This window comes from Mobula hypostoma, chromosome 24 (genome assembly GCF_963921235.1).
Source record: "Mobula hypostoma chromosome 24, sMobHyp1.1, whole genome shotgun sequence".
Taxonomy (NCBI): Eukaryota; Metazoa; Chordata; class Chondrichthyes; order Myliobatiformes; family Myliobatidae; genus Mobula; species Mobula hypostoma.
Window position 1 is genome coordinate 28931433 of NC_086120.1, and position 13649 is coordinate 28945081.

Sequence of the window (13649 nt, forward strand, 5' to 3'; positions counted from 1 at the left end):
TGCTACGTATTGTTAAGAGAAGAGCTACGGGACATCCCTAGTAGGCCAGGATGTACTCATGAAGAGAAAGAGAAGCTGATCTGAAAATCAAAATGCATAATTTACAGCAATGGCTAATTTTGATACAGACTGAAAGAAAGAGTGAATTTACCTAAAAATTTAACATTGAGTCCAAAGGCTGCAATGTGACCAGATAAAGTATTGTCTCCCATGCTTGCTTTGGGCCTCAACATAATAGGAGGATGAATGCTTTGCAAACTTGAGTTCAGCCCACAGAAGTGACCCTGAGCTTCTGGTTGCCTGACATTTTAATTCTCCATCCCACTCCCACATTGACATGTGTTTTTTGTCTTGAGTTCTCATCCAGATCACAGGAAATGAAAAACAGATCAATTCACATAACTACAAAGTACCATTAGTGTTTGGGTGAAGAGGATTTGGAAGAATTAAGTATAATTTCTTAGACAATAAACTGTTCTTACCTTCATAATTCACAGTTTTTCTTGGTGTACAATCCAGTGTATAACAGGCTTGAGTATGTAGTAGAAATGTAAACAGCAGATTATGAAACAGGAACACAAAGCCCCTAAGCATTTTCAGTATCTATGTTTGGATAGTTAATGCTTTGGAACAATGTTGCTGATAAACACATTTAAGGTAATAGTTAATCATTTCTCCAGAGAGCTTCAAGAACCACTTTGCTGAAGAGGTTGTTGTTCTGCAGGTCCAGGGTCCACATCCATCGCTACCATGGTGCCAGATTTGAAATGTAGCTCCAGTAAAGTCATTAAAAAATAAGCATTCAAGTGAAAAGCAAGTGCCTAGGTTGTATCCTTCAATAACAGGTTGGTGGAATCTTCTGTGAAGCATTAATCTGAAATGAAAGTTGCTCTTCAGTATCTTTGTTAAGGTTCCCATTCTTCAATGCAAAAACTTTGCCTTATAATTTAAACCTTGAAAATTAAACTATTATAATAGCCTTCATAGATATTACTTCCTTGGAAAACCTAGAAAGATAAATCTAAACATTTTTATGACTTTTCTAAATGCAGAAAAATCTAAAGCTAATGCCTGTAATACCGAGAAGAAAAAAGCTACTGCTGCTTATGCTGCTGCTCTTGCACAAAACAAATATGCAAAAAATATTGATTTCTATAAGCCTTGTAGCTAAAAACTGTACTTACCGTTTAGGAACAAAGTGGAACTGAGCATAAAACTAATTGCTGGGATCAGCAGGATGAGCAGCATCTGTGGGGGGAAGGAACTGTGAATGTTTTTGGTTGAGGGGCCGCATTGAGACTTGGCAGTGGAGATGGAAAACAGCCTGTATGAAGATGAGAGGGGATGGGATGAGACAAGACAGGGGGCATTAGGTGATAGGTAGGCACAGGGGAAATGAAGTACAAAAAGCAAGTGGAGCCAGGTGAGAAACAGACGCAGATCGTTGATGGGTGGATGCAGATAAGGGAAAAAAAGGCATATGGAGCCAGGTGGAGGAGGGAAGGGTGAAGGTGGAGACACAAAGGCTGTCAGAACTGTACACTGATGAGCAAGAAATATGACAATGGGAACCATTAGGGGAAAGATGAAGGGCAGGTGGAGAAGGGAGCAATGAAAATGTATGATTGGGGCTGGAGGGGAGTATGGGAAAGAGTTCTAAAATGGGTGGGAAAGAGTTCTAAAATGGGTGGGACATAGGTGGACTGAAAAGGGTGAGGGAAAAACAAGCACAAAAGATAAGGGTTACTAGAAATTGGAAAATACGACGTCCGGATAATTGGGTTATAGACTACTCAGGTAGAATATGAAGTGTTGTTATTCTAGTTTCTCCATGGTGTTACCCTAGCAGTGGAGAAAGCTGAGGAAGGACGGGTTGGTGTGAGAATGGGAAGAGGAGTTGAAATGGCATTCAGCTTAAGTTTTGTAACTTAATTCCTGCCACACAGCTAGTTCTAGGTAGATTTATAGCTTGATCTAACTGATGACTTCCCCTCTTTATCATGTCTGTTTTCCAATCAATGTTCCTACATCACAGAATTAAAAATAGGGGAAATATGGGGAGGAAAAGGAAAGTGTCTAATTGAAATGGAAATAATTAACAGCATACTAGAACAAAGGCTTTCAGTTCTTTGTGACATCTCACCATTAAGTATCAGGTGAGATATCACTGCGCTCCTAGAACAAGGCCATAAAAAAGAAACAAGCATAAGCTATTCTGTTCCTTAAGCCTTCCTCCACCACTTCAGATGATCATCACTGGGCTGACCTTCCTTTAAACTAAAACTAAAAGATGAGACAATGGCCAAATTAGCCATGATCTTATTCAATGGCGGTGCAGGCTCAATGGGCCGGATAGCCGACTCCTGCTCCTATTTCTTATGTTCTTATATTCATTTCCCATTTGTGCAACACTTGATTCTCTTGTTGATTAAAAATCTATTTCAGCTTCAAAAATAATTCAGACTCCACAGTTTTCTGGAGAAAGGAATTCCAAAGATGGCCTTATGAAAAGAAGCATTTCTTCCTCAACTCAGTCTTAAAAAGGATGACCCTTGTTTTTGAGACTATTCTCTTTGATCCTAGAATCTCTCATGTGGGGAAACATTCTCCCAGAAGTTATCCTGTCCAGCCTACAAATCTTAAACCTTTCAATATAAATACCTTTCAGTTTTCTAAACTCCATTGTGTACACATCCAACATGATCACCATTTTGACAAGCACCCAAATGGAAGATGATCCACAAAGTTAGAGCCCATAGCAAATTGGATCCAAAAGTGACATGTAACATGAGCTACACACATAAAAGTTGCTGGTGAACGCAGCAGGCCAGGTAGCATCTATAGGAAGAGGCGCAGTCGACGTTAGCTGGAGGGTTACTTCAGTGATTGGAAGACTGCAGTCAATGGTGTACCACAGGGATTGGTGTAGGAAGCCTTGCTGTTTGTTTTATATACGACTTAGATAAGAATGAAGGAGGTACAAATGGAAAGTTTGCAAATGACATGAAAACTGGTGTGTGATTGATGATGAGGAAGATAGTCTTTGTTATGAAAATGATACTGATCAACCGGAAAGTTGGGCACAGCAATGAAAATTTAATTTAATCCTGGTAAGTGTGAATGACGTGTGTGAGACTTGGGCAGAGCAGACCTCTCAGCTGCTGGATGAGTGGCAGTGCTCTGATGATGAAAAAAGACAGCGATTGGTTGAAAGTTTGAAGGGGCTGGCTGCTGACGTAGTGAGATCTGTAAAGATCCGTAAAGACAGAGAACCCTCTTGCTATATCTGTGGCCTACATGCAAGCGCTAGAAAAGGTGTTTGGCATGACGGGAAGCCCATTGGAGCTTATGATGGGGTTTCAGAACATGTTTCAGGAGAAGGGGGAGAAGTTTTCTGCCTACATTTTTTGGCTAGAGAGGCAGCTAAGTTGCTTGCGGCGTAGACAGGCCATTCAAACAGCTGAGGCGAATACGTTAAGAATGGACCAAGTGGCGAAAGGTGCCCATTCGCTGGACCTGATTGCTTGGGGTCTCTGAATATCTCATAAGATGCGCCCCCCCCCATTTGTTGAGCTGATCAAAGAAGTAAGCGAGGAGGAGAATGCGATAGAGGCATGGGAAACCTCCGTCCGCAGGGTACATTCCTTGGTAGTAGTCAGCATGGCTGACAGCCCACCCAGGGAGTAGTGAAGGAGCTTGTGCCAGAGTTTAGGACTGAGTTGTCCCAGTTGTTATCAGCAGGTGTGGCCCCCCAGTACGATAGAGCTGATAGGGAAGTGGACCCCTAAGGGGATGAACTATGCAGACGGCTGCTAATGGCCGGGGTCCCACAAGAAAGGGAGTGGCCAGTATTGTCTGTTATAACTATGGTAAAGAGGGACAGTCCAGGCAGGAGTGTGATTGATGGGAAGCCCCTCAGAGGGTGAGACCCCGGGTACCTAAGCAGAGAGACCCAGTGAGGGAACAGCCTGGCATCTCAGGGGGAACATATTCCCAGCAATATATCCAGGAACACCCTATAGAAAGAAACCCTGTTCCTGAAGGCTTAGTAAGACCATAAGACCATAAGACAAAGGAGCAGAAGGAGGCCATTCGGCCCATCGAGTCTGCTCCGCCATTTTATCATGAGCTGATCCATTTTCTCCTATTTAGTCCAACTCCCCTGCCTTCCCACCATAACCTTTGATGCCTTGGCTACTCAGATACCTATCAATCTCTGCCTTAAATACACCCAATGACTTGGCCTCCACTGCTGCCCGTGGCAACGAATTCCATAGATTCACCACCCTCTGACTAAAAAAATTTCTTCGCATTTCTGTTCTGAAAGGGCGCCCTTCAATCCTTAAGTCATGCCCTCTCATACTAGACTCCCCCATCATGGGAAACAACTTTGCCACATCCACTCTGTCCATGCCTTTTAACATTCGAAATGTTTCTATGAGGTCTCCCCTCATTCTTCTAAACTCCAAGGAATACAGTCCAAGGGCCAAGATCCAGTGTATCGCTATGGATTGAGGGTATTTATGCTACAGCCATACTTGCCACCAGCTCTCAGGTTACTCTGCTGTACCGTTCATTTTACAACCGGTATTTAACGCATTTATCATTGCGCTAGAGATCTGAGGTCTTAGTACGGATGATTATCCGTACGATGGTTACTTGTCATTGAAGCTGGAGTTTTTGGAGGCGGAGGTGGGAGTAGCTGAGGTCCTTGTTCCATTAATACTCTTTTGTCCGGACCCCGTCGAGAGGAACAAAGCTTCAATTTTCGTGGGGATGAATACTCCTATTGTAAGGGGGCTAGTGGGACCCTACAAGGAGAAAGTTGGAGAGAGCTCTCTGAAAATATTGTCCATTCACCCTGTGTTCCCAGCTGCTCTTGAGGAAATGCATAGCCGCACTGGGCTGGATGGTGAGTATAAACAAGGGCCTGTGTGGTTCACCCAGTCAAAGCCAATCATGTTATGGCCTGGGGAAGTAGCGAGAGTGATGGGAAACCCCAAATTTCCAGGAGTGCTTGAGGCCGAGGCCTCTTGGTGGATGCTCCAGAAGACCCCGAAGAGGAGTCATGTTTACCTGCAGGGGCCTGAACTGCTCAAGCCCTTGGTTGTACAGGTGAACAGGATGACAGTGAATGTCAGGAACACTTCGGAGTGGGAGGTCACCCTCAAGCGGGGGATGCCAATGGTGCACCTCTTCCCGGTGACGGTAATGTCTAGAGTCCCTATGAGACAAGCCAGGGAGAAACTCTCTCCAAAAAGATGAAAGGTGACTGCTGAGTCATTCACCTTTGGGGACTCCCCGGTACCTGGACGTTGGAAGAAGAGGTTGATAGAGAAAATGTTGAAGCTGGAAGATGTCTTTTCTGCTGACGAGTTTGATGTGGGTTGTTCCAAGAGCACTCGCCACACCATCCAGGTGACAGAGGGCACCCTGTTCTGAGAAAGGTTGTGGCGACTGGCACCTGCAGAGGTGGAGGACAGTCAGCAGCATCTGCGGAAGTTGAAGGAAGCTGGGATCATCACTGAGTCCAGAAGCCCTTGTACGTCTCCAATAGTAGTGGCCAGGAAGAAGAATGGGAAGGTATGGATGTGTGTGCTGAACAGACATACAATCCCGAGAATCGAGGATGCGCTAGCCTGCCTGAATGATGCAACATGGTTCAGTATGCTGGACTTGAGAGGTGGCTATTACCAGATACCCATGAGTGAAGCTGACTTAAATGTTAAGTATGTGTCTAATTTAAGAAGGGAGCTGAAAATGGCTTATGAATTAACTGAGGTCTTGGCTGCCAAACATAATCAAGGAAATGAGCGGAGGTATGACCAAAAGGTGAGGTTCTCCCAACTCATGCCTGGAGACCGAGTCCTCATAAAGAATTTGGGGCTACCTGGGAGGCATAAGTTGGCTGACGGCTGGGCAGCTATGCCCTATGTGGTGGAGAGTCAGATGCCAAACGTATCAGTTTTCTGGGTGAAACCAGAGGATGGGAATGGGCCTGTCAAGTTCTCTATCGGAATCACCTTCTGCCTCTGGGACAAGAGGTGCTTGCTGACCCAGAGCTTGTTCTGGACCCTACACCTAGTCAGAGGACTCTGCGGCAATGTGGAGAGACTGAAGGACCAGCAGTAGGAAAGATTAGACCTGCCCCACCCCTGAGTGGGATATGGATTCGGAGGATGAGGAAATGGGGGTGTGGTATATGCTGCCTTTTGCTAACTCCCCGTTAATTGAGGAAGAGATTCCCAACCCTTCTCACGCTAAGGCAGATGAAATCAGGGGACTATCTGTAAACAGGCAGGCTTGCAGCTGGAGCACGAAGAGGGGCTGGGCTCTAAGGTAACTGGGAATGAAGCTGAGCTCAGCCAAGTGGCAGAAGGACCTGAGTTTCTGGAAGGCACGAGTGATAAGACAGGGGGAGGCTTCGCCATGTAGACCAGAGGTATCCCAAGGAATGTATGAAACTGAGTACATAGGTGATGGGATACAGAGGTCTCAAAGAGTCAGGAGACCCCCAGATAGGCTGGCCTATGTAGCACCGAGGTAACAGAGGGTTGCAAGTATCCCCCTGGTGAGATATGTCACTACCATTTACAAATGGGTTGGAGGTTCCAACATCACGGAATTCCTTTGAAAATGGTGTTTTTAATGATAGGATGACTAAATTATTTCAAAATCATGAGGACATGACTATTTTGGTGGGGGGAAGTGTAATTCCCTGGTTCATATTTTTACTGTTATGCTGTATGTATTTCATTTTGGTAGCTCTGTAAGAGCAGTCTGTTCTCTTTTCAAGCTTGTTTGCATTACTGTTCGAGATAAGAGAGAGGAGAAATGTGTGCCATCTGATTAGGATGGTAGGATCAAAGGGAGGTTTCTTTGGTGAGGGCCACTAAGGTTGGGCTTGGAGCTTCTGCGAGAGGAGATGAGAGGGAAGACGCTGGGGAGAACCCATACAATCTGGTGAGAGACCCATTGGTTTGAGATGGGTTACAAGCGACATTTGGAAGGTGGTATGTACTTTCACATTGCCCGAGGGCCCAGTGCAGTGAGTGACAGAGAAGTTCAAGATGAGCTCCAACTTGTGCACATTGGACTGTTTAATTAGATCAGCACTTTTCTTTTTGTTATTCTTTATTATCCCTTGAATTAAGATCCATAAATATAATTCCTTTAATCATATGCAGTGTGCTGTCTGTCATTTTGTGGCATTAATTTGTAACAGTGTAGTGAATTACACAGCATCCACGCAAACCGGGGTTTGGGTGAGATCGAGCATGCCTCAGACTCACGAGTTTGGCAGGGCCGGAGGTGGACTTCCCTAGACTTGTACAGACAAGGAAACCAGAGTGTTTCAGATGCATTCTGGTGGAGGGGACTTATTCAGTTTAAGACATATAGAATAAATGAGTATTGAGTACGAGGAACAGAAGGATCTTGATGTACAACTCCAAAGATTCTTGAAGATGGCAGCACAGGTAGATGAGGTGGTGATGGCACATAGGATGTTTGTCTTCATTAACTGGGACATAAAATACATATCCAGCAATCTTTGGAATAACTTTAAAAACATTGGTTAGACCAAAAGTGGAATAGTGTGTGCAGTTCTGGATGTTCCACTATAGTAAGGACATGCTAGGTGTACTGAAGACGATGCAGAAAAGATTTACCAGGAGTTGCCTGGATGATTTTTTTTTTAAGTTATGAAGAAACTACCAAGGAAATGAGGCCAGGTTTTCTTTGGAGCAGAGGAGGCTGAGGGAGGACCTGGCAAAAGTACACAACATTATGAGCTACACAGATTTGGTAGATAGTGAGAAGCTTTTTCCCATCTTGGAAAAATCTAAAAACAGAGGACATTGGTTTAAGGTGACAAACAAGAGGTTCAGAGGGGAGAAGAGGGAAAAACATTTTTAAACCCAGAAGGTGGTTGAAGCCTGGAATATATTGCCTAAGAAAACACTGGAGTCTGGTTTTCTCACAGCATCTAAGAAGCGTTTGAATGAGCACTTGAATCATTGAGTCATAGTAATCTACAGATATAATACTGGTAAACAAGACCTGCATAAATAGGTACTTGATGGTTGGAATAGATATAATGGACCAAAGGGCCTGTTTCTGTACATTACAAGGTAAGCAGTCCACGGTATCATCCGTACAAAGTTCCCCCAAAACCACACACCTTTCCCCCCCAACATCAGCTACTATTAACTTCTTAAAATTCTTCATATGTATATACGACACGTAGAGCTCAAAAAATAGTTCATGCACTGTATTCTTCTGGGCCATTTCGATGCTCCTTAATCAAAACAATTAATTCAGTGCCCACTATTTATTAAAAATGGCTAAATATTATCACTGGCACCCAACAAAGAGGGCCACCACAGGATCCCTGATTATCAGTGAGCTGAAAGCTTGTTTGTGAATTGAGGGTTTCTTTGGAAAGATGAGAATCTAGCATCCACACATAATGTCCAGTCCAGTGGAATTCTGCTGAAGAATCATTCTGATATTACTGACATTAGCTTCAGCAAGGCTATTGGCATTGGTGTGGAAAGCCTCCCACTAGGTACATAGGACCCTCTGGGAGTATTGCTAACCATGCCTCTCCTGACTCTTGCAGTATTGTCAGTAGGTCACAAAGGTTTTGCATTCAAAGAGTAGTGTTGGGTTACAATTGCAAGATGAATCAGAATCAGAAATCAGATTTAATATCACCAGCATATGTCATGAAATTTGCTGATTTACAGCAGCAGTACATGTCCTGGGTGATGGGGGTCCCTAATGATGGATGCCTCCTTTCTTGAGGCATCACCTTTTGAAGGTTTCCTGAATTCTGGGAAGGCTGGTGCCCATGATGAAGCTGGCTGAGTTTACAATTTTCTGCAGCTTTTTCCAATTGTGCAGTGGCCCCTCCATACCAGATGGTGATGCAGTTAGAATGCTCTCCACAGTGCACCTGTAGAAATTTGCAAGTGACTTTGGTGACATACCAATTTTCCTCAAATTCCTATTGTTGTGTCCTCTTTGTAAGTGCATCAGTACATTGGGCCCAGGATAGATCCTCAGAAATGTTGACAACCAGGAACTTGAAATTATTCACCCTTTCCAGTTCTGACTCTTGATGAGGACTGGTGTGTGTTTCCAAAACTTTCCCTTCCTGAATTCCGCAATTAATTCTTTGGTCTTACTGACGCTGAGTTCAAGATCTTTACTGCGACACCACTGAACCAGCTAATCTATCTCACCCCAGTAAGCCTCCTCCTCACACTCTAAAATTCTGCCAACAATAGTTGTGTTGTTGGCACATTTGGAGATGGTGTTTGAGCTGTGCCTAGCCACATAGTTGTGGGTGTAGAGTAAAGCAGAGCAGTGGGCTAAGCACGCATCCTTGAAGTACACCAGTGTTAATTGCCAGCGAGGAGGTGAGGTTATTTCCAATCCGCACAGACTGTGGTCTCCCAATGAGGAAGTCAAGGATCCAGTTGCCGAGGATGGTACAGAGGCCCAGGTTTTGGAGCTTCTTGATTAAAATTGAAGGTATGATTGTATTGAATATAAACTGTAGTCAATTAACAGCAGCCTGATGTAAGCATTACTACTGTCCAGCTGATCTAAAGTCGAGTGCAGAGCCAGTAAGATTGCATCCGCTGTAGACCTATTGTGGCAATAGGGAAATTGGAGCAGGTCCAGATTCTTGCTTTGGCAGAAGTTGATTCTAGCCGTGACCAATCTGTAAAAGTACTTCATCACAGTAGATGTGAGTCCCACTGGGCGACAGTCATTGAGTCAGCTCACTCTGCTTTTCTTGGGCACTGGTGTGATTGTTGCCATTTTGAAGCAGTTGGAAATTTCAGTGAGACATTGAGTATGTCCTTGAACAGTCCCGCTAGTTGATTGGCACAGGTTTTGAGAGCTCTACCAGGTACCTTATGCCTGATGCCTTGCAAGAGTTCACCCTCTTGAAAGATGTTCTGATGTCAGCCTCTGAGACAGAGATCACAAGGTCACTGGTTGCTGCTGGTATTTGCATAGATGTAGTTTTATTCTCCCTTTCAAAGTGTGCATAAAAGGAATTGAGCTCATCTGAGAGTGAAGCATCACTGTCATTCCTAATGTTAGGTTTCACTTTGTATGAAGTAATGGTCTGCAAACCCTGCCAGAGCTGACATGCATCCGATGCTGCTCATTTGGAATTGTTTTCTCACTTAAGATAGCCTTCTATAGATTATACATGGACTTCTTGTATAGTTCTGAATCACTGATCTTGAATGCCACAGATCTAGCCCTCAGCAGACTATGAATCTCTGGGTTCATCCACGGCTTTTGATTTGGGTATGTCTGGTACGTTCGAAGGCACACACTCATCCACACAGGTTTTGATGAAGTCAGTGTCAACTGTGGCATATTTATTCTCGCTTAAAGATGAATCCCTGAATATTATTCAGTCCATTGACTCAAAGCAGTCCTGTAAATGCTCCTCTGCCTCCCTTGACCATACCTTCTTTGTCGTCAGCACTGGTGCTGTGGATTTTAGTCTTGGTCTATATGGTGGGAGTAGTAGTACAGCCAGGCGATCGGACTTTTCAAAGTGTAGCTGTGGGATGGTATGGTAAGCATTCTTGACGGTGGTATAACAGTGGTCAAGTGCATTGGGTCCTCTGACTTCACAGGTGATATATTGGTGGTAGTTATTCAGACACTTCTTCATACTGACCTGGTTGTAATCCCTCTTAATGAGAGGAAAGGCACCAGGGTGTTCTGTCTCTTGCCTATTGATTATGGAGCCTAGCTCCTCCAGTGCCTGTCTGATGTTATTCTGAGGTGGAATATACACCGCTACCAGGATAATGGCAGAAAACTCCTTTGGCAGATAAAAGGATGACATTTGACCATAGATGTTACAGGTCAGGTGAGCAGAACTAAGACAGAACTGCCAGGTCTATGCACCATGATGAGTTAATAATGAGATAAAAAGCATTCTCCACCACCTTTGCCTTTAAACACAGTCCTGTCTTTATGGTGAATGGTGAAGCCATTGATTTCCAGCACTGCGTCCGAAATGGTGGGTGTTAGCCCTGTTTCCATGAAGCAAAGTACCTGGCAGTCCCTGATGTCTCTATGGTACATCAATCTTGTTTTGAGGTCTTCAGTTTTATTTTCCAAACACTGTACATTCACCAGAAGGATAGTCAGGAGTTGGAGTCTAAAACCTCTGCATATTAATTTTACTTGCAGCCCAGCACACTTTCCTTGCTTCCTTTATCTTAAAGAGAAACTGCACATGCAACCTCAGTCTGCAATTTGGCATCCGTCAATTTTGAGTATGGATAGATTCCTAAAAATGTCTTAAAACAATGTTGCTTACTGAAGTACCAGTGGCTGTGACTGTGGATTTCAGCTGTATCAGTCCTAAATGGAAATATCTGATGATTCTCATCGGAACTATACACAACAGGTCGCCCCTTATCATGCCATCTTTCCAGAATCATTATTTTAGTGTACTGGACCAGTGGTCTCATGTTTTGTTAAGCTCACTTTCTAAGCACAGCTACTGCTCCTTGTAAGATGAAACAATTGCACATTAATTTCCAACTATATTGCTTTGTTTATTTTCTGGTCGTAAATGGGAATCAGTCTTCAGTTTTTAAAATGTGAATAGCAAGCAGTAATTAGTTTGAATTAAAAACTGAGTGTTATCAATAGACCTGCTTAGCAGATGCTCTGTCTGTGAGAAGTAGGATGTAGCTCACTACACTTGGTTTATCAATGCTCAAAAGTGCAGTATAAGACAATAGGTCGTTTAATTTGGCTTGTTTCAAAACAGACCAGCTAACTAAGTGGCTTAGTTCAAAGAAGCTTGCAGACCCGATGAATAATATCATTTAGTGTATCAAATAGCTATAGTTTACAGTTATTGTAATAATTGGGAGTCTTATGCACTCAAGGAAGTTAGCTTTACAGCATTAGCTGAGATCTATGCCTCCAAGAGACTTTCAGACCATTTATGTAAAAAAGAGTATCTGAAGAAATATCATATACCTGTGAAGTCACTCAAGTAGAAGAAACTGTATGAATGTTGAGAGCAATTAAGGCTTATTAGGAATGAGGTAAAGACCATAAAGAAGTTATGGAAGAAACAGTGAGTGAACTAGAATCCATTCCTCTGGCTTCAGTTTCTGGGACATATGATTCATTCATCTACATCATTGGTAGGTCTTTTTAGCTTATAGGAATTGTATCGGTGTTTTGGAAATCCTTTGTGTTTTAGAAATGATTTGCAATTTGAAAATGTTTAAGATAGAAATATTCCGTGACTTTTAAATGTGTTCAAAAAGTGTTGTTTGGATTTAAATGTGCATCACTGAAAATAAAGGGACTATGTTTTAAATTATGTTGTTAGCTGGAAGTATCTTCTCCTTGGTTGGGAGAGGAGACCCACCGCTTGAATAGTGGGTATTAATAGGGAAGTAAATTAGTCTTTGAAGATTGGGTAATTACAGTATAATCCCTCTTTAGTGATAGTGCTTGTTGTTATCCATATCTGATAGGGTTTAAGGTCTTTGACTGAGTTTGGAAGTTTGCAGTTAGCAAACCTAATATCATTACATATGTAGGGCACAATTAGCAAAATGGTGGTAGAATAAAAAAAATGTTCTGAAAATCTTGGTTCAGTCAGTGAAAATATAGGTTCAAGAAAACAAGCTTGGATGAACAATTGATTAATCAGCCTCAATGTCTCTACATCCTCCATAAGGCAGTATCCTTGTTTGAGGCAAAACGGTACATGGAAGCTGAAAGGAGAGATGGAAAGAAAAGCAAAAATCCACTTTCAACATCTCCTGAAATGTCTGTACCTTCTGCAGGCATATCTGCATTTCTAGGATCAGGGATCAGAGAACGCAAATCACTGATGATGATGTACAGTGCAGCATTTATAGTTGGCATCATTTGGAATCAGAAATTTTATGGGATTTTGTTCACTGATATCAGGTAATTTTCCAAAAGTTAAGTCACTCCTCCAATATCCATGCAAAAAAAATGTACAAACAAATAGATATTTTTCTAGCTGCCACTTATTTTAAGTATTTTACTTAATGAGTATGTGAAAGCATGGTAGTAACAATGGATCTCTTTCAAATTGCAGCCACTTTTCTGCAGGAAAAAGTAATTTCTGCATTGAGTGGAACCTCACAAATACCAAACAAGTGAGCAGCTAGATAGTCTGTTTTGAAAGTTGGAAAAACTAGTTACATGTTGCCAGGGCTGAAGAATTTTTATTATGGTGAGACACTGTTTAAGTTGATCTTTCCCAAAAAGGAGATTTGGAGAAACTTTAACTGAGTTGTAAATGATTATGAGAGACCCCAACAGAGTTAACAGGAAATATTTTTTTCTTCACAGAGATTGTTAATTCAGAAACAAGCTTTAAGTTAATTGATAAAAGAGTATGAGGTAATCAAGGATTTTTTTTTAAACCAAAGAATAATGGAAGTCTTTTTGGTTAATGATCTGGATGAAGGAAGTAATGGCATTGTGTAAGAGTTTTCGGATGATATCAAGATAGGTGGAGGACCAGCTAGTGTCACAGAGGTAGGGAGTCTGCAGTAGGACTTGGACAGACTGGGAAAGTAGGCAAAGAAGTAGCA

General features: G+C 42.6%; 1 protein-coding gene across 3 annotated transcripts in view; it reads right to left on the bottom strand.

The window, feature by feature from the left end:
- LOC134337583 (semaphorin-4E-like) overlaps window positions 1–13649 on the bottom strand; it is a 76556-nt gene that overhangs the window by 46503 nt on the left and 16404 nt on the right. For all 3 annotated transcript variants that reach the window (XM_063032729.1, XM_063032726.1, XM_063032728.1), the window contains one exon: window positions 483–874. In XM_063032729.1, coding sequence (XP_062888799.1) covers window positions 483–594 — 112 coding nt within the window. In that variant the 5' untranslated portion in view covers window positions 595–874. The remainder of the gene's footprint in view (window positions 1–482; window positions 875–13649) is intronic.